Source organism: Protomyctophum bolini (genome assembly GCF_963924005.1).
Source record: "Protomyctophum bolini genome assembly, chromosome: 14".
Taxonomy (NCBI): domain Eukaryota; kingdom Metazoa; phylum Chordata; class Actinopteri; order Myctophiformes; family Myctophidae; genus Protomyctophum; species Protomyctophum bolini.
In genome coordinates, this window is record NC_137875.1 from 30,480,140 (window position 1) to 30,504,799 (window position 24,660).

At 41.8% G+C, this 24,660-nt stretch overlaps 2 protein-coding genes across 2 annotated transcripts in view; one reads left to right on the plus strand and one right to left on the minus strand.

The window, feature by feature from the left end:
* Positions 1–3,241: 3,241 nt before the first annotated feature.
* LOC308328406 (SLC35A4 upstream microprotein-like) lies at positions 3,242–10,437 on the minus strand. The gene is made up of 3 exons (XM_080782207.1): positions 10,400–10,437; positions 8,861–8,959; positions 3,242–6,485 (listed from the first exon to the last, which is right to left on the minus strand). Exons 1-3 carry the CDS (start codon positions 10,415–10,417, stop codon positions 6,288–6,290), a joined length of 315 nt encoding a protein of 104 aa, XP_080638333.1. The 5' UTR covers positions 10,418–10,437; the 3' UTR covers positions 3,242–6,287.
* Positions 10,438–23,036: 12,599 nt separating this feature from the next.
* Positions 23,037–24,660, plus strand: part of LOC308328849 (inactive phospholipase D5-like) — a gene marked incomplete at its 5' end in the record, with an annotated part of 108,224 nt that continues 106,600 nt past the window's right edge. The window contains one exon of the mRNA XM_080782956.1: positions 23,037–23,207. Within this exon, the coding sequence (XP_080639082.1) occupies positions 23,037–23,207 (171 nt within the window). The remainder of the gene's footprint in view (positions 23,208–24,660) is intronic.

Consider the following 24,660-nt stretch of genomic DNA (forward strand, 5'->3'; position numbering starts at 1 on the left):
GACCCTGAGTACACACCTTCTTTCTCTGTCCTACTTCCTATACCATGCACAGTAGCATATACCTGTATTTATACACTGGGTGACAACACCAGTGATGTCAATACAGTAGACCAAGTATGGGGAGGAGGTAAATTAGGGGTCTGTATGGGCGGGGTATTCATTTGGGAGAGAACGATGTAAGGAAAATACCAAAGATAACTTTTTTATAAACTGCGAGGAGCCGGGTGTCCTTGTGTCCATGTCTCGTGCCCGCCAACCTCCCCTGGTCACGGGCATCTCACCTAACCAGGGCACAGCCTGGACCAAGGTCACCCTCCGTGGGGAGAACCTGGGCACTGGCTCTGCAGACCTCATTGGCCTGTCCATCTGTGGCCACAACTGCCTGCTGACAGCAGAGTGGATGTCAGCCAGCAAGATAGTGTGCCGCACGGGCCCCGCCAAGGACGACAAGGGAGAGATAATTGTCACCACCAGGTTCGGGGGCCACGGCACCTCCACCGTGTCCTTCATGCTTCTCAGACAGGAGAGGATTGGTATCTTGGATCAGTCGGCTGTGTGGGTGGATGAGATTAACGACTTCGACAACATGAGGATGGACCGCAATAAAGGCATACTCCCTCTCTCCCTCATACCTAGCAACCTGCTGGGCATCAAGATAGACACGGCTAAAATCTCCCAGAAGGACATGGAGATGTCTTTCCCAGGAATGAGTGGAGACTTCACCAGTGAGAACTTCTCTGCCATCTGGTACCTCATGGAGAACCACCCAGGCAGCAGTTTGGATAATTTGCAGATGGCGGCCAGTAACCTAAAGAAGCAGCCCTGCACTAAAAAGAACGAGGTCAGTCTGGCCTCCTTGAAAGAAGGCCTCAATATGTTCTTTGAGGCCCAGGAATCTCTGGCAGCGATCTACCAGAGGTTGGAGTACAACGGAACAGAGGGCTCAATTACCCAAGATCTGGAGGACGTCCTCAACAAAGTGAGTGATACTGCAGACACTCTGTTCCAGGAGGTTCTGCAGCAGAAGGACAAAGCCGACGCAATACGCAATGCGCTCACGTACGTCCTGCAGCGATTCCCTGACAAAAACAAAAACATGCAGTAGTCCTGGTCTCTATGCTGCCTCCACCTGGCCAGCCGAGGTGCCTGACGGAGGGGAAAGGAACTGGTTGGAATAACGTGTTCCTTCCAAGTGCTACATCCAACCGGGGAAACCCTGCCCTGTCAGGTGAAAAGAAGCAGCTTGGACTCTTGAAGGAAGCATGAGGTCAGTCCGTTGCTCTCCCCATGTTGGCAGGATTACGTCCAGCATGTTCCTATATTGTAGATCTGTGTTTTTCATGCTAACTTTGTTCTCTGTTTTGTTCCAAGCTCCCTCAATCCTCCTCAAACCCAGTGTCTCCCAGCTCCACCACCCCTCCCTGGATTTACAAAACCTCTCACCGTCCTCAGGATCTCCCCTCATGGTCCCAACTGACTTCCCCACACATAAAACGTTATTTAATAAATGTCCTTTTACCCCCTATTCCTGTTTCTGTGTCTTTGCCTTTGAGTGTTTGTGTGTGTGATTGAAGTTCTCAGTCACAGGTCTGGCTGATGCTGCGGTGCTTGGAGGAACCATCCACCTTCCACCTGCCCACCTCGTCACCGTGAGCCTATCATCGATCAGAGGGCCAGCCTGTGGAAGCCTACTTAAGCGCAGCTGTGATGTGAGCTCATCGGCATTGTGACTCAGTCAGTCATACTGAGAACACTTTGTCCAGGGGAGCTGTGAATCAAAAGCTTTGTAAAAGCATACACGAAGGTCTCTACAGGTGTGGCGTGCCCTGAGTGTTTTATCTGTCTTGCTGTTTGATGTTACAAGTAATTATGCTTACGTTGGTTGATCTAAGTGGTAAGGTATAACTTACAGGAGTATGGGAGCTTGCTTTTTGTAATAGTCATTATTTTGTTAGGCAGTAGATAGAGTAGAGACTTTACATAGTTTAATCCTTTTTAACTCTTCTTTTCCTTTTGTTGGTTAGGTTTAGATAGAGGGTTCATTTGGTTTCTAGAGTAGGTATTTTGTTTGTTTCTCTTTTTGCCCCATACAGCTGGTTTTTCGCTATTATATCATTTAAATAACATTGAACTTGAAACTTGTAACTCGTAGCTCGAGTAGAGGGCTCAGCCCCTATATTTGATATGGTTGGAAACACAGAAACTATTGGTATTACTCCGTACAGGTTGTCTAGATAAGGAGGTTATAGATATATATATTTCCCATATTATATATTTATACTATTGTATATACTGCATACCTTCTGTCTATTGTATATAAACCTTATTGAAGCACCGTGAATAAACAACAGTTCACTTGCCAGCCTTGTTGCATCCTTTAATAACCCCTAGACATATAAGGGAATGTAACAATTTTAATTCATGATGTGAATGTATACACTACGGTAGCCTATGAATGCTTGTAAGACCCATGTGTGTTAATTATTTGTGGGCATGTTAAGCAACCAACCCTTCCTCTCATCTCCACTTCTCTCATTCCTGAGCAGGCCAGCTGGAGGCTGCAGGTCTGAAGCCTGTGACCAGAACATTGTTCTGTCCCAGATGTGATGAGCACGGCCACACGCCCAGCAATGGAACAATCCAATGGTGATGTTATCCCGCACACAGCTTGCGTAAAGGACCTCCGACCTGCTGCATGTGGAGGTTTGGTAGATGGGCTAGCTCCTCCGGTGAGGAACAGAGCACTTATTAGACGCCCTTCAAAGTGTTTGTGATTATTGTGCATTAACTTTTCATTTTTAGTGGGCCTGCCCTGAAGAGTGATATGGCACTGTCTGATGCAGTATGCAGGTCATAGTTGAGTACACTCAACAATTTGCATGCATACATGTGCATGCCATGCAGACAGTGCTATGTGTTTGTTGGCCTATGTTGCTACTACTGTATGTTACACAACGCGTTTCTGCCATTTGGCCGAAACGCATCCATTGGTTCCTCAGAGGTAATAAAACATGTGAAAAGGACCTTCTTTCAATGTTGCATCTTTGAGCCGTGCACTACAAGAATTTACTCTTCTAATTAGGAGTTTTGTGGGTTGTTTTGTTCAGGTAACCTTGATAAGTATCAATTCTAGTATACAAAATGTAGAGAAACCAAGAATGTCAGTTTGAAAAGGGGGAAATGAAAAAGGACAAAATATCAACACTATCTGACACAATCAAAGAACACTGATAGAATAAGATACATGTACCTTCCTTTTTTATTGAACATATTAAGCTAGGCCAGTCTTAATGATTGTCAATAACACCATTTTGTGCATTAGAGAAAGCATGAGATGAATGCAGTTGAACAATAATGTAGGAGCTAAAAAAAGATATGTATATATATATATAGTAAAATCATGAAATTACAATTGGCGCCTTAAAGGGTAATTAATGAACAATGAACTATGTCCCACAACTGTAACACAGTAAAAGTACAGAATACACATGACAAGTACCTCGTAGATGCGTGTTGGTATCAGAGCGATGAATACAATGTAACAGCATGCACTATAAAGAAAGCTATACATAACTGTCAGTTGGAACAGTAATAGTTGAGACAAATAACTAAATACGTCCATAATTTATTCTGACCCCTCCCTGAAAAGTATTCTCTGTCCTGACCCCTTATCTATAATTATGTACTTAGCTGGTTCTTCAGCTCAACTGTTCAATGTGTGTTACAGATCTTAACATCAATTCTCCCCTAAGGTGGAAAATGGGAAGAGTATGAGCTCAAACTGAGCTGAATTTTATGGCTTTACTCCCTATAGTTCCTTTTGAATACTTGTGCATGTCAGCAGCAATAATATAAATCTAATTTGTAGCAACTTGGTACTAATGTCACCTTATGACAATTTTTTCACTCAAGGGCACACAGGAAAATCTCAAGCATACATTTTTAAATTAGATTTTACAGCGTACATGGTATACGTCCCTTTCTAAATAGCTCCAAATAAAGTACTTTAAAATTAACAATGAATAATTCTAATATCTGGTGTAATTATGTCAGAGGTTCGATGGGCTTTTCATTTGATACATACTGTAAATCCGTCCATCGGCTCCTTACAACACAGTGCACACCATAATATTAGGGTAAACAATAAACTAAGGGCTTATTCATACTCCTATTGACGAGCCAAAATCATTTCGGCACTACAGCGGTAAAATATGAGTATGAATCGGCCCTAACAATCAACCAAATCTCAACCAACCTGTTTGACGGAACATAATATTGCACAAACTGATATTTTGCCTGTCAATTAAATTTTGAATCAAATGGTAGACCAGAGCTGCGCGAAGTAGGGTTCCAATAACTTTGGTTTGGTTTCCAGACAGTGAGGTGTCCTATTTGGATGAAAATATGGTACATTTGACTGCAATATATTGTACTGCAATGCAACTGTAAGGTTTACAGAAAAAAGGCAGTCTAAGCTACTACCTTGTACATAAGTTTGTATTATAAAATCTTTGACAAAATAATTTCCAGCATAAAGGGTCAACTTCCATACAACAGACTATTGCACATAAAAGTATGAGATGATTAGAGGCACGTGGCACGCCACCTTAAGCAAAAAAGCTTACCCCTACCCCACATCTGTGTTCTGTTAAACCCCTCAACAAGTGCAATTAAAAACAACAAGAGAAGACATTAGCATTTGACAATGGGTAATTCCAGCCACTGATGCCAGCATTAATTAAAAACCTTGATCCAAGACAGACATTAAAACTACAGTACATTTTCTTGCTTGTACATGTTAGAAATAAACGGTGAGGACTACAGGTCTCCAGAAAAGCCTGTTTTGTGTGTTACTATTAATGACCGACAGAGATGTGCACTAGGGCTGGGACAATAACTGCATTACCACAACGCTGTGGTTATGTGATGCATAAGGTGGGGTTGAGCTCATTACCGCAATATATTTATCTTTTTATTAGCCCTAATGTGAAAATGTTTTAACAAAAGATAAATGATACCAGAGAACTCGCCAGTTTACCAAGTCGCCACGGCGAAAAGTCTTCATCGTTATGCTAACATGCTGTCTTCATCAGTGTAGTATGTCAAACTCACAGATGTTATAGTTCATTTCCAAAGTGATCAAATTATTAATGCAATTAAATGGTCAGCTAGATGATGATAAAAAGGTGAGTATGTGAATACCAATGATAAGTAGGCCTACCATTTCAGGAATTGCTTACTAATGAATTACATTGTTTCTGTACTTTGGTGTTTAAACTTTTAGCATTCCTACTTTCTCTAGTGTTAACTCTAAACAACTATCCTCTCTCAATTCAATGCAATTTAAATGAAGGTGAAGTAAAACTAAAAAGCACTAAATCGCAGTGAGTTGGTAAAATGGCGAGTTCTCCGGATACCAAGATACAGCTACAGTCTCACACACCTGGAGATACATGCTGCTACATCCTTTCAAATAAAGCATGCGCAAGATACGCACAAACAAGATTGTTGTTGAAACAGTGAGCATAAATATAGAATTTGACAAATCTTGTTTAGAAAGTTGTAGTTGTCTAGTTGACTGGCTAATTGTAATAAGTGCACTTAAAAGTCTAAATCATTTTCATATAATCAGCAGACCATAAAAGCTTAATTTCTCTAGTTTCCTTTTCGTTAGCAGCCAGACCACCGAGTACTAATTTCTACACATACTTTCCCAAGTGTGAAATTACTTCCAGCAGAGCAGCACAGTGCAATATTAAATACATTTCTCACGAGAACCTTAATTATCCAAAAAGCAATCACTGACCGAATCCAAAAGAAACACTTTGATTAGATTTTTTTGGCTTGGGCAATTAATGTATTAAGAGTTCTTCCACATACTTCTATTCCTAAATAATAATTTCAAATGTGATCATAATGTTAACTGTAACATCATTGCTGTTGGGCAGAAACCTCATATTTCATCTTTTTATGTTTTTACATAAAAAGTACTACACTACAATTATTTAGTAACTTGTTACTGGTTTACTATATTATCAATACAAACGTCCTATTTTATACTATTATAATAAGGTTAGAATAATTACAGTACTTTTTCTGTATTTTGTTAATTTATGTACGTTTTGATGCCAATACTTTTGTACTTTTACACGAGTACAATTTTGAATACAGGCCTTTATTTGTAACAGTCATTTTATATTGTGGTATTGCTACTTTTACTTAAGTAAAGAAAAATCTGAGTACTTTCTCCATCACTGCCATTTCCCATAATGGACTCCGCTTCTCCTCTATTTGCTGCGCCCTTTCAGGCTGTTGTAGTAATCTCTGAGCGTCTGTTCCATGTTGGGCACAGCGTAGTTCTGCGCCGCATAGATCCCAGTGCAGGTCCCTACGGCAACGCCCAATAGAGCCGACGAGCGGAGCCTGGCAACGATGTACCCCGCAAGGAAACCCTTGAGGAACGGAGATGTCAGCAGACTGCCGCCCTGGAGAGGACAAGAGAGGAATGGACATCATTAAAGACCGGGGCAGAAGGTATATGGTCACTAAACAAAATTAAAAGAATCATTAATATTCATGGTTTGTGAATGTCAGTGGAGCAGCTTTGTGTCGATATGGGGACAATATACTATATTTTTTTAAATAACAGAGCTACAACCTCATAACGTTTCACTGTGAGCTTATAGATGTTCCATTTTCAAATAGCTGATGTAAAGTGGTAAAAGATAGCCAATTTGCTTCTTTTGGGCTTGTTTTCATAGACCTGGGGCTTGTTTCACGAATCCTGGATTAATTAATCCAGGATTTAAACCAAAACCAGGCTTGTTAAATCCTGGTCCGTACAGCCTGGTTTATTCCGTTCCACTAAAGCCAAGCGAGGCTTAGAATGGGTGGATTTATCGAGCCAGGATCATAAAGCCTGGTTGAACCTTTCTCACTAGACCCATTCGGTTACCTCTTCTTCTTCATGGGGTATTATGGCAGTTGGCATCTTTAAAAGTGGCATTACTTAGCATCAAGTAAAAAAGCAATCACACAACGCTGGTATCAACAGGACCCACCAACGAAAGATCAATGGATGGACATTATTGAGGAACTGTATTCTATGGAAAAACTAACATTCATACTGAGACTACAAGAGGATAAATTCTATAAAAAATGGGAAAAGTGGAATCTCTTCTCTCAGCCTAGTGATATTGCAATTGAATTTCATTGAATGTTTATTGTAATATGAAAAATGCAGCCTATTTTCTTTTACTTTTTGTCCTTTTTCTTTTCCGTATTGTCTTGTTAGTTGTTTTTTTTGTTTGTGCCTGTTCTAACTTCAATAAAAATTAAGTTAAAAAAAACAAAAAGTGGCATTACTACCCCCTTCTCTATATCTCAATATATTTAGCCTACTAATCTATTCCACAGACTTACTGATACAAGCACTTAAGCTTCTGAAAGAAATACTGCTGCTGTAATAAAAGAGAGAAAATACTCTCAATAGTGGATACACTGACTGAATGAATAACTACCCCAAAAATTCTAGTCTACATTTAACCATTCTTAACTCAAAACTTCATAATGAAATTGTCATAATAATTACAACATAATTCTTAATATTGTAAGCATAATGATATTGTAGCATCGTGATATTTGTCCATAACTCCCTCCTCTGAGGGAGCTATACCTTTGGGGAAGGGGGTTGTTGCCCAGACTGGTAAGCCATGGGTAAAGGGTTCAATCCTGGCTAGGGGCGATGCACTTCTTGGCCGTTGGTGTGTGAAATGTTACAATGTTATTATGTTGTATAACAATGAGTAATGGTAACATTTAGTAATGTTTTTACTTTTACAAAAAATAAATAATAATAATATGTTGGATTCACCAAAATTAGCTGATCTACAAGCTTACAAGCTACATGTTGACGCACGCAGCTAGGTGGCTGCACCGACAATTCGTCCGTCCCTGCTCACTGGAGAGACAGTGACACTCCTGTTAAGGTCAAGGTCAAGGTAAACTTTATTGTCCACAAGGGAAATTTGTCTTGGGCTTTCACCCCAGCTGCAGCCACACATAAAACATCAAAGACAACAAAAATACATTACAGAGGAAGACACAACATTACACAATTGCACACATTATGTGGATAATCAGGCCTCACGTAGTTACAGACGAAACCCTCAATAGCATAAAGCTGTTAAACATTTATTTAAAGAAAAGCACCTTTACCTCTCAGTGAGTGTACAAATGTAATCAAATTGATCTGTATGGGTCCATTTGGATACATTTTGTACACTCTCGAAGTGTTAAATTAACATTCAGGATGTTACAGTATGGCGCATGGACTGAATTTACCAAAACTTCCTCTGATCACCACAAATTGACCAAGGAAGCACAAATGCATGGGGCACACAATTGACATGTGCGTTTCGATTGGTGCAGGGCAAGGTAATGAATCACACCACCTGCCAATTGTGTGGTCCATACGATTGTGCTTCCCTGGTCAATTTGAGATGACATTTGTGCTTCCCAAAAGAACTTTTGATAATGTTCAGTCTGGCGATCATCCAGGGCCCTCACACTGACAGAATGTTGTCCACGTGCAGCTCGTGAAAAAGTGGAGATATTTTACTAAACACACCTTTTCTGCCAGAACTTGAAATCAGAGGACAATATCTGATTCCAAGTCTTAGGAATTATTTATTAGGTGAGTACACACGGCGTGCAGAAGATTTATGCCGCGCATCTCCCGCAGATAACCGCAAGCGGAGGGGACCAATCTATGGCTGTGTGTACTAGAAAACATGAAATAGTATAAGATCACAAACATTCTAGGGCTATAGCCATGGTCATTGTTAGTACTGTGTCTTACTGGAGGGATCCCGGCCTCTATTTCGTTCTCCACTCGTTTTTGGATGTCCTCCAGTTGATCTTTCAGCTCCACCAGGTCCTTCAACTGGCTGAGAGGACTCTGATTGCACACATAAAATACACACACCAGGGGCTATCAGTTTAACAAAACTAGACGTGTTAAAGGAAAAGTATTCACTTTTGAAAATAATAATACTAACAATAACTGAAAATATAACATTTTATGTCCATTTAGTTTATAGTCAAATGGGTATTCATACGTTTAAATGTTTTTGGTAAAGCTCCATAGATAACAGTAGTGTTAAATTATAGGCCTATATCAACACAATATCTAGCCCCTTTTGGAATGCTCGGTTACCTTTTCTGAAGTTTGGACGCGGTACCCTAGGGTCCCAGACAGCTTATTCCACCCTCCATAGGATGCAGATGTACATACTCTCTGTTCACGGAGAGCGGCGGCACCGCTTGAGTGTTGGTGAGATGTTTCAAAGATGCATAACACAACTATAGGAGACCACCGCAACGTGTTTGAAATGGCATTTGATTAACCGCCGATGCCGTTAAGTATTTTTTTTGAAATGTTGCTTCCTTATTGACTTCCCATTGTACCGCCTCCCACAGAGACTGGCTAGCTGCACATCCTAGTTACTGCCTCTGATTGGCCGACTGCGTACATGCAGGATGTTTATAATGCTGTTGTGTCATGTGAGACAGCCTCAGACAGGACATGATAAGTGAGGAAGAGAGAATTTCAGAGAAGCCAAAACTTCAAAAAAAGAAAAAGATTCAAAATACTTAACGGCATCGGCAGTTAATGCCATTTTGTACACGTTGCGGTGGTCTCCTATAGTTGTGTTATGCATCTTTGAAACATCTCACCAACACTCAAGCGGAGCCGCCGCTCTCCGTGAACAGAGAGTATGTACATCTGTATCCTATGGAGGGTGGAATAAGCTGTCAGGGACCCTAGGGTACCGTGTCCAAACTTCAGAAAAGGTAACTGAGGGTTCCGAAAGGGGCTACACAATATCATGCTTATGGTATAGTAGTGCCAAAAAGATACAAAAGAATACAAACAATACAAACCCCACACAAAACTCAAGCCAACTTTTGTTGAAAAATGCTTATAAGTCAGCTGTCAGTAATAATAACTGAAAGCTAAACTGTAAAAAATAAATAAGGACACAAAGCTCACAAGCTGTATAATATAGCATCAGTTTATATGGGTTACACAATCTAAAAATATATATAATAAAACAATGGCTCTATCATTCATGTGCACTTTGACTTTGATCAGCGGAACATGCTTTTTACTTTTTACTATTAAACCATTGATTGTTATGATTGGTACTAGCATTAAAGCTAACAGATTGTTTTGCAGATTCTCTGGTCAAAATAACATTAGACTTAACCTTGCGACCTAACCGCAAGGTTTATGGTAAATGACTTGAATGACAAGCAAGTATCATGGTACAGTTAGAACAGTGAAAATGAATATACTTCAAAGTTAACTATGCCAGTAGCCACTTATAGCACCAACCTTGTCATCATCCGCCATGATTTCTTGTGTGGTTGCTGCATTCTTCCTCCTTTGCTTATGTTCAGCACAGAGATGCATGAACAGGTTAATACTGCCATCTATCGGTCAACAAGCAAGATGTTTGCACGCAGAGTCCAGATACTACCTGACCTGTAGATAGATACAGATAGCCTATCGACTTTTGGATAGGTTTTTATTTTATTTATTGTATTTATTTCTTAATCCCACGATTTTGTAACCCATTTTTTCACCCGGAATTGATCACACTGACACATGACATGGGGAAACCTACTCAGGCCGTGACACAGCAGAGATAAAACAAAAACAAGTATTAACGGTTTGATAAGAAAATACAAAATAAAAAACTAAAGGGCTGGGCTGGCCGTCTGCACTGAATGAACAATAATACATCTGATTTATATATTATTATTATTATTATTATTATTATTATTATTATGAGCAGGCATCGAATTCTCCCTGCAGGGGGCAGGTGCACAGAAGTGAGAAGCGTCTGGCTGACACTCTTGATAGAAGTTGCACGAATGCACCGACACATGCACAACACCGTCTTAAAAAAAACGTCAACATTAAAGTAAAGTAACTTTCAACATGCAATATAGCAAAAGGCAGGCAGAGTGGAGTGGACAAGGCGTGACTTCTCTACAGGCTGAGGCTACACACCAAGGTAGGACAAGTTATTTGGCTACTTAATAATGTTTACAAGCCTTAACTGACGACGACGCAATGTTGAGCAATTGCAGTTGTGTGGCGCCTCACGTGAAACACAAATAGCACACGTGATTGTGTAATATAAGTGGTCATAGCTTAACTTTATAATTTGCTGTGCTGTATTATTGTTTGCTTTCATGACCATCTGTGAGGAGTAGGCCTATAGCGAGCCTTTCTTTTTAAGTAGCCGCAATTTGCAACACTAGATTCTTTTCATGGATCATTGGCCCATTTGTTTACAAAACCACACCTGACAATCATCATCACAAAACCATCTGATGTAGTTGCTAGCTCAAAAAGATGTGGCTTGGAACAGCAGTTGGCCTCAAATAAGAAATACATGAGCATCTGTCCATTCTTAACAAAGCTTGTATAGTAGGCTACATTATTTTTCAGACAACACCATAAAGCATTACACCATTTTCAATTCATCAAAACATTTAGAGCCGTACGTCAATATACACAACTATATAGTCAAAAGGAAATCATCATAGGAGGTAAAAAGGGAAAAGAAACATAGGCTATACAGTGAGGGTGAACAGAGCTAGGTGGGGGATTCAGATTTTACGGGGGCCAGTTTAGAATTTCAGCCGACCGTAGGTGCCCTTTGAGAGCAGTTTTGAAGGAGTCAAGGGATTTGGATGTCTTAATGACTGTTGGTAGGGCGTTCCACATTTTGGTGGCATAGGAGCGAAATTAATTTAGTCCCTTGTTTGTGCCGAATCTGGGTTGCACAAGGTTTGTTGAACTCCCTCTGGTGTTGTGGTTGTGGACTTCATTGACATTAAGGAAGTATTTAGTCAGGTACATCTTGGTTTAAGGGCCTTAGAGGTGCTGTGGTACCAGGAGGTGCAAGCGTAGTCGAAGAATATATCCCTATATTGTTCTGTTTTGTAGGCTAGCCTACTATAAAATACACAATAGACCCTCCTTTCAGCTGAGCACAGTGAGCAGACAATGAAGAAACTCTTAACAAAACCTCTCACACAATCTTCATTCTAAGCTGTGTGGCACTGTGGCTTCGAGTTATTTTCCACATATGCCTTTGCCATGCAAGAGTCTCTCTCTCTCACTCACTCACACACACACACACACACACACACACACACACACACACACACACACACACACACACACACACACACACACACACAGTACACACACAGTACACACACTCGCTCTCGCTCTCTCTCTCAACTTTAGCTATAGGTGTAATCTCGCTCTGGTCCAAATTTTGAATTGTAGACTAATGTAAAATTCAGGAGGCCTATTAATGTTTGTCACAAATTGTACCAAGCTTTTCTGTTCCTTCACAAATACCAGCCATGTCTAAATAAGTTAATACAGTGCACACAGACCACTGTGTCTCCTGGCTGAGTTAATTAAGCATGCAGTTTCTTTTCTTGTGCTACTCTGTATGGATATTTAATGGCACTGGAGACTTCAACTATGGGGGGGGGGTTCGGCAAGAGAAGGAAAGAGAAAGAGGGTTAGAATCTATAATCATGGAGAAGAGAAGAAGTATTTAAATTCAATATTCCCATTAATCAAAACTGCTGAACCAAACTCTGTCAACAATTCACCACCACATACAGCATGGGTATTCAACCAGATTAGGTCGGGGGCCTATGATAATCTATCAGGGGTATTCAACCAGATTAGGTCGGGGGCCTATGATAATCTATCAGGGGTATTCAACCAGTTAGGTCGGGGGCCTATGATAATCTATCAGGGGTATTCAACCAGTTAGGTCGGGGGCCTATGATAATCTATCAGGGGTATTCAACCAGTTAGGTCGGGGGCCTATGATAATCTATCAGGGGTATTCAACCAGTTAGGTCGGGGGCCTATGATAATCTGGGTATTCAACCAGTTAGGTCGGGGGCCTATGATAATCTATCAGGGGTATTCAACCAGTTAGGTCGGGGGCCTATGATAATCTAGCGCTTTATATATCGCACACTTCATACCTGTAACTTTCGCTCTTTAAAAAGAAATCACACCCTTGTGAACTGAGTGGTGCAACTCCCCCCCACCTCTCTCTCTCTCTCAACAGTGCAGCACTATCCCTCTCTCTGTTTCTGGCACAACAGCGCCCCTACTGGTACTCATAGTCATATACTGGTGCTCATTAACGTCACAGACACACATAGGTGAACACGGACATTGCTGTTCCTTGGAGTGGTTGCACCACTCAAAAAGTATATATATATTTTTTTTCTTTTTGAAAATTATTCCAAGGGCCACTAGGGGGCGCTCCGCGGGCCAACTAGCCCTGATATACAGTATGAACACCAGTAAGACGCCTGAGGGCGAGGGCGCATGCATGCATCCGTCTAGGTGACGGCAGACTGCTGGGCCATGGCATGGGGGGTCAGTTCAACATATGGAATGAATTCTGTACTGGCCATATATGGAGCGTGTCTTGAGTGTACAAGGTTTGATGTGGTCAGATCAACATATGGAATGTCAGAACAGGTCAGCTCCCTATATGGAGATCTTAGGGTGGCAGCGGCAGCAGTGTCTTGAGTGTACAGGCTTTGATGAGGGCCCGGATAGGGCCGGGTCTTAATTTTCAGGCCTGTTGAGAACTCTAGTTTTCGCCGGCCGCCGGGCGTGGCTGCATTAATAACTTTGGGGCAGGCCTGTCTAGAGTTTAACCCATTTTGGGTGGGAACCCCTTTTGGTGTTAGCATTACGTTATGCTTTAGCTATTTTTTTTAAATCGAAGAATGACTCACATAGAAACATAGCTTTTTCAGAAAACCGTCAGGATGTAGAAGACATTTTTAGAATCTGATCTCAGGTCAGAATGGGTTAAATGGACAGGTATCAATCAAAAGGGAGACATCAAAGAGGAAGGATGGATGGGGAAGGATCAACATATGGAATGTCAGAACAGGTCAGCTCTGGAGATTTAAGGGTTTGAGGTTTGAAGTCAGATGTACAGTTGCTGGCCAATATTGATGACATCAGGTATCTCCATATATGGGCATATATCTCCATATATGGGATCTCCATCCCTGATGATGTCACGTGATTTCACGACTCACGAGGCATGACCATTGGTGACAAACCAAACGACTGACTGACTGGAAGTGCACACAAAAATAATGAGTATGAAATGCACAGAGCAAATTCAGTGACAAAACTCTTTGCCTCAGCTCCACATTTCTATTCTAAACCAATCTAATTTAAACATTTTAAATGGGGATAGGATATAACTTGCTTTGCTTATTTACTTTTGCTTGGTTGCTCCAATGTCTCATGCTGCTGCTGCTCCCCTTCTAGGAATTGCTGTTCACTTTCCTGTAGGTCACAAATGCCCAAAGCTGCCCACACAAGCTGTTATCAAAAAATACTGCTGCTTCATCCTTGTCAAACTTTTCAACACAGCTTAGTAGAAGTCCAGGGGTATTTTCTTGGCTGTAGGGCATAAAGGCAGTTAATCCTCTCATTCATTGGAGCACAGTGTCCATTAACCTTTCTCTATTCAGAGAAAGCACACAGCAAGCCAGATATGGGACATACTGTAACATTTAAAAACCTATTAAAGCGGAAACAAAAGAGACCATGGCATGCAGATATTCTTTTTTCTCTACACTGCTCACACGCTTTTTTGCGTTTTCTTTACTGAAACGGGCAGGGAAGATGAAGACCGTGTAGGAGAGGCACAGGGAAGAAGGTTCTGCAGAGGCCATGAATGGCACATATGGGTCCTGGGATAACCGCTCCACTGTCTCTGGAGTCTGGATACAGCTCCATTGGTTTTTGGGTTGGTTTAAATATTGTCGCATTGCCCCATGGACTGCAGACAGTTAAGGGCATTCAGCAGGGATGGAGGTAAAGTCCTTTTTGGTTCTTTGCTGCTGTCGATCGTTTCTGGGGGTCCGATTGGAGGGTTGGTATTGATTTTGGCTAAGGCAGGTTTGGCTGAGTAATGTTTGGATACCATTGTGAAGGACAGGTCATAGAGGCTGTGTGTCCAATCATTATGATTGGTTTTTGGGACTGTATTCTTCTGTAAGCGTCGACGTGGCAGCTGATGGTGGATGTGAGTTTTTACTGTAATTTTGAGTTGTGTAGAGAATTTACTAATTGTATTGTATCACAACCCCACTGTTCTGCTAAAGTATTTGGATTGAGCAGTGAACTGAACAATATAAGCAAAACTGTGCCAACAATAACAATAAATAAATGTGTTATTGCGCAAGCAGAGCGCACAAGTAATGTGGTCGTGCTGGTACGAATGCATGTGTATGCTTGGTATGTATTGATTGTGAGGTAATTAAGATATGTATCAATGCCGGGTTATAACTGGCTTTTGATGGTGACGTAATACAAATAGGTTTCAGATTACATACATGTATACATACAGGCTTTAATTCACCCGACACTGAAACATATCCTAATGATGTCACCATCGACAGCCATGAAACATATCTTAATTACGTCACCATCAACATATACAGTATATATACCTACCAAGCATGCGCACATAAAAAAGCCAGCCGACCACAGTATAGTACTTTCAATTTACAACTTACATACATGTATACATACATACTGTACGTTACCTGTTACCCAACCAATATTGAAACATATCGTAATTACGTCACCATTGACAGCCAGTTATAACCCGACTTTAGTATTTCATTTCAATGATTTACAGAGAGGCTGAGATTTGAAAGTTCGTAGCGGTCGACAGTACTTGCGCGCTCGGCTTGCGCACTAGTGTGCAACGCGCAAGTAGTTACATTATACAGTAGCTATGTATGTGTGCCCTCTTTGTGCGCCTTGAGCTGTGTGCATGGGTTTGGTGTCGCTCAACCTTAAACAATTATTATCAGTGGCTACTCCAGAGATGAGAGAGAGACATACTGTACAGAAAAAGCAATTACAATGGAGAGACTTTTCGTATCTAGGGACAGAAGGTAAGATAATCATTCAGTAGTGTGACTGCAGTTTGCTATATGAAATGGGCTGACAGGTGTTCAGATATGCATTCATTTGATGTAGTTTGAGATGATTTTCTGCCAAACGTACCTTTTGTTTACATTTGTACACTGACAACACTCAAGAGTTAAATTAACATCATGGATTTACAGTGTACAGTATTCCAGTATACCAGCTCTCAAATTAACATAGGATGAGAAAGAGCAAAAGTACTGTATGTACAGTGGAAAATAGATATGTGTTGTCAACTTGTCAACACATAATCCACTAATAGAATTGTGTGGCAGGCAGGGTTTATCTTTGCTTCTTATTCTGAAGTAGTGATGCTGCCTTTTGTTCGGCGTCCTTACAGCTTTAATATTCCAGTTATGAGTCTTGTCTGGAAGTGAAATTCTTGGCTAGGCAATTTTTTAAATTAAGGCATACAGACAGGATGCTTTGGGCACAGCTTAATGTTCTACTTAATGAATGAATGTTCTAGATGACTAATAGCTAAACAATAGAGCATAGATACTGTGCAGGAGCAGGGATGTTGGCAATTATGTCTTTATCAACCATTGGCATCCACTGACTGAGATACAGTCAGAGGATGCCATACAGACAACAACAGTTTGAGGAAAGTTGAGTGGAATCAAGTTAAGTGGATTGATTCACCTGTGGTGACAGTGGGTCCGAAACATTCTTTACGCTGACTTAATGTTGCAAATTATAGCTCTTCTGTCAAGTGGCATTACATTAGATTGATACATAATAGATACGATACCTTTATTGATCCTGCGAGGAAAATTCAGGCACCAGAGAGTGAGACAGCACTGCAGTTTAAGTTACAGGTACAGATAGAGGGCATTTAGAAGTACAGTAAGATGCATGCAGGTAGAGCAGGCGGATCTCTGAAGTTACTCTGACTCAGCCATAACCATATTCCCAATGCAGCTATGCCTAGCCTCGGTCCCAGGCTTACTCATCTGCGAAGAGACAAGCCTGGTCACAACCTAAGGCAGAGGCGCTATCGGCGGATGTGTCGGTCCGGAACATCCGTCAGATGTATTTCCCCCGGATACGAATATTTTCGACCAATCGCAACATTCACGGAGATGTAAACAGATTTGTAAAGCGTCAACGTGATTTCCTTGAGTGGTACTTCAGCCAAAATACCAGTAGGCCAGTAATACAGTAGGCCTATGTCTTGCCCAGCGTGAGCTATGCCCAAATACATTCATTGTGTTGTTGGAAATCTGGGCTGCATGAGAACAAAATGATCCCATTGGTTCCCCTTATCAAACACTACAATTTCTAAACTGTTGCATATTTGAGAGCCCAATGGGAGCTTGTTTCCTAATGTTTTACCACCAATGTACAGGCATGCCTTGTGTTCACGGTCCTGTGAGAAGATGAGCTAGACCCCCACCACCCCGCATCTAATGTGATTTTTAAATTATACCAAGCTAGCTCAAGGTGGCTTAAGGCTCGTTTTGAACCAATAACGTTTGATGTAACATTTCATCAAAGGGATTCCTAAACGTGGGTGACTAAATTGAAATTCCTTTAAATGCCTCTGCCGGCTAACCCTAGCCATGCAGGAAGGAATTATGTTTTCCAGTTGCCCGTATATCTGTCCATGCAAACCGTAAGTACGTATGTTGTACATACGACAAGATCAAAACCATACTCTCAGTAGGACATTAAACGACAATGACAATGTTGACACACGTGATTTCTTTCTACGTCCGAGCATAGACATGGTAATGCCCCGCCTGCCTCTGATTGGCCTACCGACACTGCTGACAGTCTTGCCTGTCCTTTGAGATGCAAGGCTACTCCGTGGTGGGAAATAATACAAGAGAATGGCAACACGCGACAGTAACTTGTAACTTTGTAGAAGAGGCAAACTAATTAACAACTATGATTTGATTTGGCTGTGTTCTAAATTAAAGTTTTAGTGTTGATTATCGTGTATTAATCTAATTATCCAATAAGGTCAAATAACATACCCTAAAGTCTTCCAGACACCAGATTCCAAAGACAAAAAGGGGACCACAGCTCCAAAAACCGATCCACTTTCTTCCTGCAAGTCATACTTATATGCAACTACTTGAACTGACTGAGTCCCCCAGGGGTCGATACTATGGGCCCCCAATGTTTCTCTCCACACAAAAAGTAAAAATATTTTGCCATATATATGAAAATAAAATATCAAAGAAATGTCCATGTTCAGGACTCATATTTAAATTTGAATCAACCAGATACAGAAGATGAAATTTGATATTGATATATATAGTTTCAATATGTCATGAATTGATTGCCAGAACCAAAACATATTGAGGATTATTTATTAGGCTATGTCAGGATAGTCTTTAGTTAGATAGTATTTATTACGTATAGATGAAAGAATAATACTTTTATTTTACATTTTAAGATTAACCTGAAAAGTGAAGTCAGAGATTGAAATAAGTAAGTTAATCTTGGCTATCTTTTCATTGTGTTGTTTCTGTGGGCGAAACAGATTAGAGTTGGCCAGGGTTATGTTCAGTTATCTGATTAGCCAGCATTGAGTATTCAGCTGGCATTCTCCTGACGATACACTAAGAAATGTGTACACATTTAGATGTGTAAAAACAGTGAGAGACGGGCATTGCCTTACAAATACTATTTTGCATCAGTAAAATAGATTGGCACAAACTAAAAATTATGCACCACTGTGAAGTGAATTAGCCATGGCCCATGGGTAAGCATGATAGAATGGACAAAAACAGAATGGAGTATCCTCCAATTAGAGAGAAAATGTTGATATATTCATATTTAATGAATTCTCTAGGTTTAGAGAAGTCAATTAATTTGGTCTGGTTGTCCGTTGATGAAATTATTTTCCCTCTCATTTAATTTGCCTCTCCTGTGTCCATCTCATTTCCCCAATATCTTAACTAAAGAACTATACATACTGTAGACAGTTTAACCCATTGTAGCCTGGCCCAGCCAGCGGGCTTACTGATTAACGATTAGCTGATTAACAGTTTCATCCATCAGGCTGATGGATGGAACACTCTGCCTTCAAAAAGTCCTGAGTGTAACTCACCCATTCCACCCCCATACATCAGCAGCACGAGCATACCGTACACACACACACACACACACACACACACACACACACACACACACACACACACACACACACACACACACACACACACACAGTCACACACACAGCTCTTGCAACTTAGTACAAAATACCAAAAAGAAGAAAACAAAACTGGTCACTTCTGGTCACTGGTCACTTCGGTCAAAACTGGTACTTCATCAGGTGTGGATGATATATTACTTATTATCATTATCATTAATTGCACTACATCAACATCTGTTCTACTTTGCAATTGTTCCCAAAGATCCCCCAAATCTGTTACATTCTTAGTGCTCTTTTCAGAATTCTTTATGCTATAATATTTTTAATGTTGTTTTGTTTTGTACTTTTATGCTGTTGCCTACACTGTGGTCTCGGAGTCGTGGAGAGAAACTGAATTTCAATCATTTGATGTCCTGTACATAATATGGCATCATTGACAATAAAGTTGAGTTGAGCCTGCACTCCCATCAACGTCAACAGTCAGAGAGCGTACCGCTACTGTACATCGGCCTGCTATGCCAGCCGGTGAGGAGACAGCCACACCAACCCAGCCAGCCACCAGAATGCTATGCTGGTGAGAGTGATGGCCTTAACCCCACACACGGGTACCAGCTGTGAGTGTTGCAGTTCCTTGACATCTTTGCTGCTAGCGACTGGAAGACTGTACCCAGACTAAACTGGACCAGCACTCAAGATAACATTGAAGAGGTGGCAGCAGCAGGTATGGTCACTGGGCCACCCCAGTCCTGTTGGTACAGAAGGACAAACTCCACTACAGCACAGCAGTATCAGGTGGGAGCCGCCCAGGAGCGGGTGCGGGGGGCCAACATCCTGTGCCTGTTATCTGGTACTGGCTACTACAGACTGGCAACAGATTAGTGACCAGAGAGAGTACAGTATGTGGGCCCAGATCAGAGCGACACTGCCACAGCATAGAAGCTGGTAAATAAAAATGTTCTGCTCGGATGCTCCACAATGATCAGAAGGGCAAAAGTGAGGCCCAGCTGTTCCAGGAGGTCTGTTGGTGGCTGGAGTGAAGAAGACGAGGACAACCCCTCGATGCCAGTATGAAGTTGAACCTCCACTTGCTCCTGGTTTGGTGGGAACACCAGACCACACTCCAGGAATCGATGCGTTGCTGCACCCTGGCTGCTGCTATTTTCAGCCAAGAACTGCAGACCCAGGCGGACCTTTTATTTTAGGGTCAGTGTAGAACCTTGCCTTTTGGGTGTGGGTGTTCGACCCATCGTGGAAGAATGAGGTCTGTACAGCTCTTCCCAGCATGCCTCAGGGCGCAGACATGTGTTTCATTGTCATTAATTGCACTATTTAGTTTGAATTTGAGTTAATAGTTAATGGTGTTAGTTAGAATATTGTACGGTCTGGTTGTTTATTATCCTATTTATATGGTGTTGGTAGTTTTTTGGTTGTTTTTAGCAAAAGCATGCCATTTATGGCATGGGCGTCATGGAGCTTTGTTGGAACCCCTGTATTAGTATTCTAGTATGTCATGTTAATATTAAGAACTTGGCATGTCTCTTCTTGAAAATCCTCAACCCACAGTCCAATGTGGCCATTAAATACTTTTTGGAAAATAGTGCACTTTCAAGTGCAAGCTTTATATTCGATCATAAAGAATAGAAAGGCACTTCATGTGCCTGACTGCAACTGCAGGGCTCTGAGGCATGTAGTACAGTTAAGATGGATTTGTTCCATTTCAGGGAGGTCAAAGAACACTTTGGAGGGGGTTCTATGATTTCAAAGTTTCTTTGGAGCTGTGTGGGTGTTTGTGTGTGTGCACTCCCACATTGGCAGGCACGTGCATGCTTGTAAGTGTGCTTTTGTCAAGATGCCAGTTGTGATCCATTTAGGATTTTGAAGCTCTGTCGCTCCGGTCATGGATCAAGGTGAGGAGAGGAAAAAGACTGCTGCTTCATTGCACCACTCTGCACTCATTTACATGATAGTACTGCACTATACTATACTATACTATACTATACTATACTATACTATACTATACTATACTATACTATACTATACTATACTATACTATACACTATCATAGACGATGTGACGATGTGTGATCATAGATGTGTAGTGTATTGGTGTGTCATTGAGAACAGTTTGTCTGTCCTTAACCTTACACTAACTAATGTAACGAATAATGGGATGTTGGAATTATGAGCAGACCCCTGAACGGTACAGTAGGAGCCCCTCAAAAGTAGACCAATAACAACTCACTCATGTCGCTATCATGTTCATGATGTCACAATTGGCACCTTTGGCTATGCATGACAACGTGAAGTGCCGGATGAAGTAATGAAAGTTGGGTCATAGTTGAAAATGTACGAAATGACACCAACCAAAATCTTAATTACACCAACATCTCCTTGTGAAGCACTTTTTGTTATTAGCAATTAAATACTTAGATTGTCATTTCCACGTGGGAAAATGAAGCATAGACCATCACCACACTAGGACATGCACACAAGCAGCCTCTCTTGGGCTTCTCAGACTGCTGAGCCGAAGCTTCACCACTATATACAGTGTGATTCATGTCGCTTTGTTCACAAACTGCTATACTGTTACTAAAGATTGGACAGGTAATTAGACTCTGTCTTGTTTAGTTGAGATTTGAGACGTCGTGTGTGTGTGTGTGTGCGTTCCCAACACTTTTAATTTCACTAGGGATGCTGACTCCACTGGTGTCCGTTTCGCTTGGGGGTCCTAGCGGGGTTCCTACTTGGCACTTCCTCAGCATCATCATCACTGCACACGCACACACACGCACACACACACACACACACACACACACACACACACACACACACACACACACACACACACACACACACACACACACACATACATATTTCTCTCCTCCTAATCACTCTTTCTCTTACTACCCACCCTCGTTCTTTGTCTTCCTATAACTCTTTCTCCTCCCTCTCCCCTTCCATCTCTTTCATCTTGCCGCCTCCTCTCTCTCTCTCTCTCTCTCTCTCTCTCTCTCTCTCTCTCTCTCTCTCTCTCTCTCTCTCTCTCTGCCTCTCCTTGACACCCCTCCCTCCCCCTCTCCCTCACACACACACACACACACACACACACTCCCTTAGTACAACACAGACACATGAGGGGTTCCCTGAGAGTGGCAGTGGTAGCCCTGCATCCACAAAGTAGCCAGAGTGCCTCGCCTGCACCACAGAGCTCACGGGCAGCGGATCAGAGCAGAGCTGAACCAAGCAGGACAACACAGCATGGCACACATCCACATGGGAGCAGGACAGCGAGGGATGGTGCTGAGAAGGTGAATCCAGAGAAGAAGGATTCTTCCCCTCAGCCTTCATGCCTCAGCCTGTGGATGTAGAACACGACAAACCAGCAGCACTGATGGAAGGAAAGGGAGCTTAGGGATAACGAGGGTATGATGGGAGCAAATGCATCTCACTAATGTGCCTGAAGTATGTATAGTGCCTCCCAGGAAGCCTTTCAGTGTGATGTCAGTGGTTGTGGTAATGGCAGTTTGAAATCAGCCCTGTGATGTTTTTGTTTTGTTTCGTCAGTAGACAGCTGAACACATGCTCAGTGCTTTAGTAGAGGAATCCCTCTCTCTTTCGGACTTCTGAGCCAATGTAATGTTTTTTTTAGGCATGCTCAGAATGGAGTTCAAGGTGCGATCAGGCTAAATTTACACGGCTCACTCCAACCGAGAACATTAGTCTTTGGCTTCGGACACTTGGATCAATACATTTAATTGAGGTGCGCAGTGAGTCCAGCGCAGTGAGTCCAGCGCAGTGAGTCCAGCGCAGCTTACGCGGCCAGCATCCGGTTAACATGGGGAGTAGAGGGGTGCGAGGGCCACGAGGGGGCCGTGGGCCTGGGGGTCTGGGGGTCGGGGCCCCAGCTCCTCATGTCGGTGTGGCCAATTCTGCCTACTCCACCATCCAGCAGCAGGACTACTCAGCCAGCATCTTTCTCCGGAAGAAGGAGGCGAAGCTGGAGCACGTAAGTCCTGGGGGTCGGGTTGGGAAAAGACATGCAAAGAGAATATTCCAGAGTCATGAGCTAAAAAAGGTTCATGATGCCATTCTGTGCAACTGTGGGCCAATATGCACAGGAGTCACACAATGAGACTGTTTCATTTGAATTTGAACATTGGATAAGAATTGCTGGCTAATAAATATCAAGTAAAAAGTTGGTTCTATAAGTTGGAACATTTATCAAAAGGTGGCTAGTGAGGCTCTTTGTGGGGTTAATGATGCAGAAGTTCCAGGCAATTTTGGAACCTGAAAGTTGGGACTAAACTGTGGCGCTCTGACTGCTCTGATGCTGTAAAGCTCTGTCAAGTGTGAAGTTAAGTGTCAAGTGTATTTATTGGCCTGTCATTCGCACATACACAGAATTTGTCTTCTGCATTGAACACATCAGGCCAGTGGGCCACCAGGGGACCAGCTCCGGCTCTAAGGCCAGTGCCTTTCTAACCATTGTTTGGCGAAGGTTATAGATTCGCCATTATTTTCTATTGTCGGACGTACGTGTGTTGAATCACCCGCTTCGAATGTTATCAACCATCACCAGTAGGTTACTCATCAAGGCCATGCAATGGAGCCAGTAGGCTCTACTGGAGCCTACTGGCTGCGATTAGGAAATGTGGAAACATTGTGAAACTGCACTATACAACAGCTTTGCTTTATGTTTATTTGCGTGGCCGGTTATGACCGAGGTTAGGTTTACAGTTAGGTACAAGTACGACACGTTGGACAATGGCCGACAACGTCTCCTGGTTGATATGGATTGATTCTAATCCGCTAGTTGAAGCTGGGGGAATACATATGATGTTTTCTTATTTTTATTATCACTATTCACTACACGGGTCCATTTTGTTCATTTTTGTTGTACACTGTCTGAGCTAAATCAACACTGAATTTGAGTGTACTGACAGCCTTGATATACTACCTGGCAGATGAGCTAGACTGCTGTATGCAGGTAAACAGGATGTGTTGTTGTGCGTAGCCATGACTTTTAGCTCAAATCAAGGGTGGGAAGAGGGAGTGCTGAATATTTGATGTCATAAAGGAGAGCAGTCCAGAGAGCTCCTTAATGGGCCTCTTTTTTTTGGATTGAACCTTTATTTCAGGGAAATCCAATTGAGACCTGCAGGGTCTCTTTTTCAATGGCGCCCTGTATACAAACAAGAACATTTACAGCAATGATTTTACATACATGACATGGACACACAGTACAACAAATATAATGCACATACACAAAGAAAAAACCTTATAACCAAATATTACAAAAAGCAGGTGCATATGCCTTCCTCTAGTGTGAGGTCAGTTAAGAGTCTTTTAAAAGTAGTAAATGAAAGAAGGACATTCAACTTCAATTTGTTTTGACAATTATTCCATAAATGTGGAGCATACACCCTGAAGGCAGTATCTCCCAATTTAGTAGTAGTCTT

Bases quoted from the DNA above. Each gene is read 5' to 3' on its own strand.
- LOC308328406 (XM_080782207.1), bottom strand. The intron at 6,486-8,860 runs GTAAGACACAGT...TGTCCTCTCCAG, and splicing joins TAGAGGCCGGGATCCCTCCA to GGCGGCAGTCTGCTGACATC.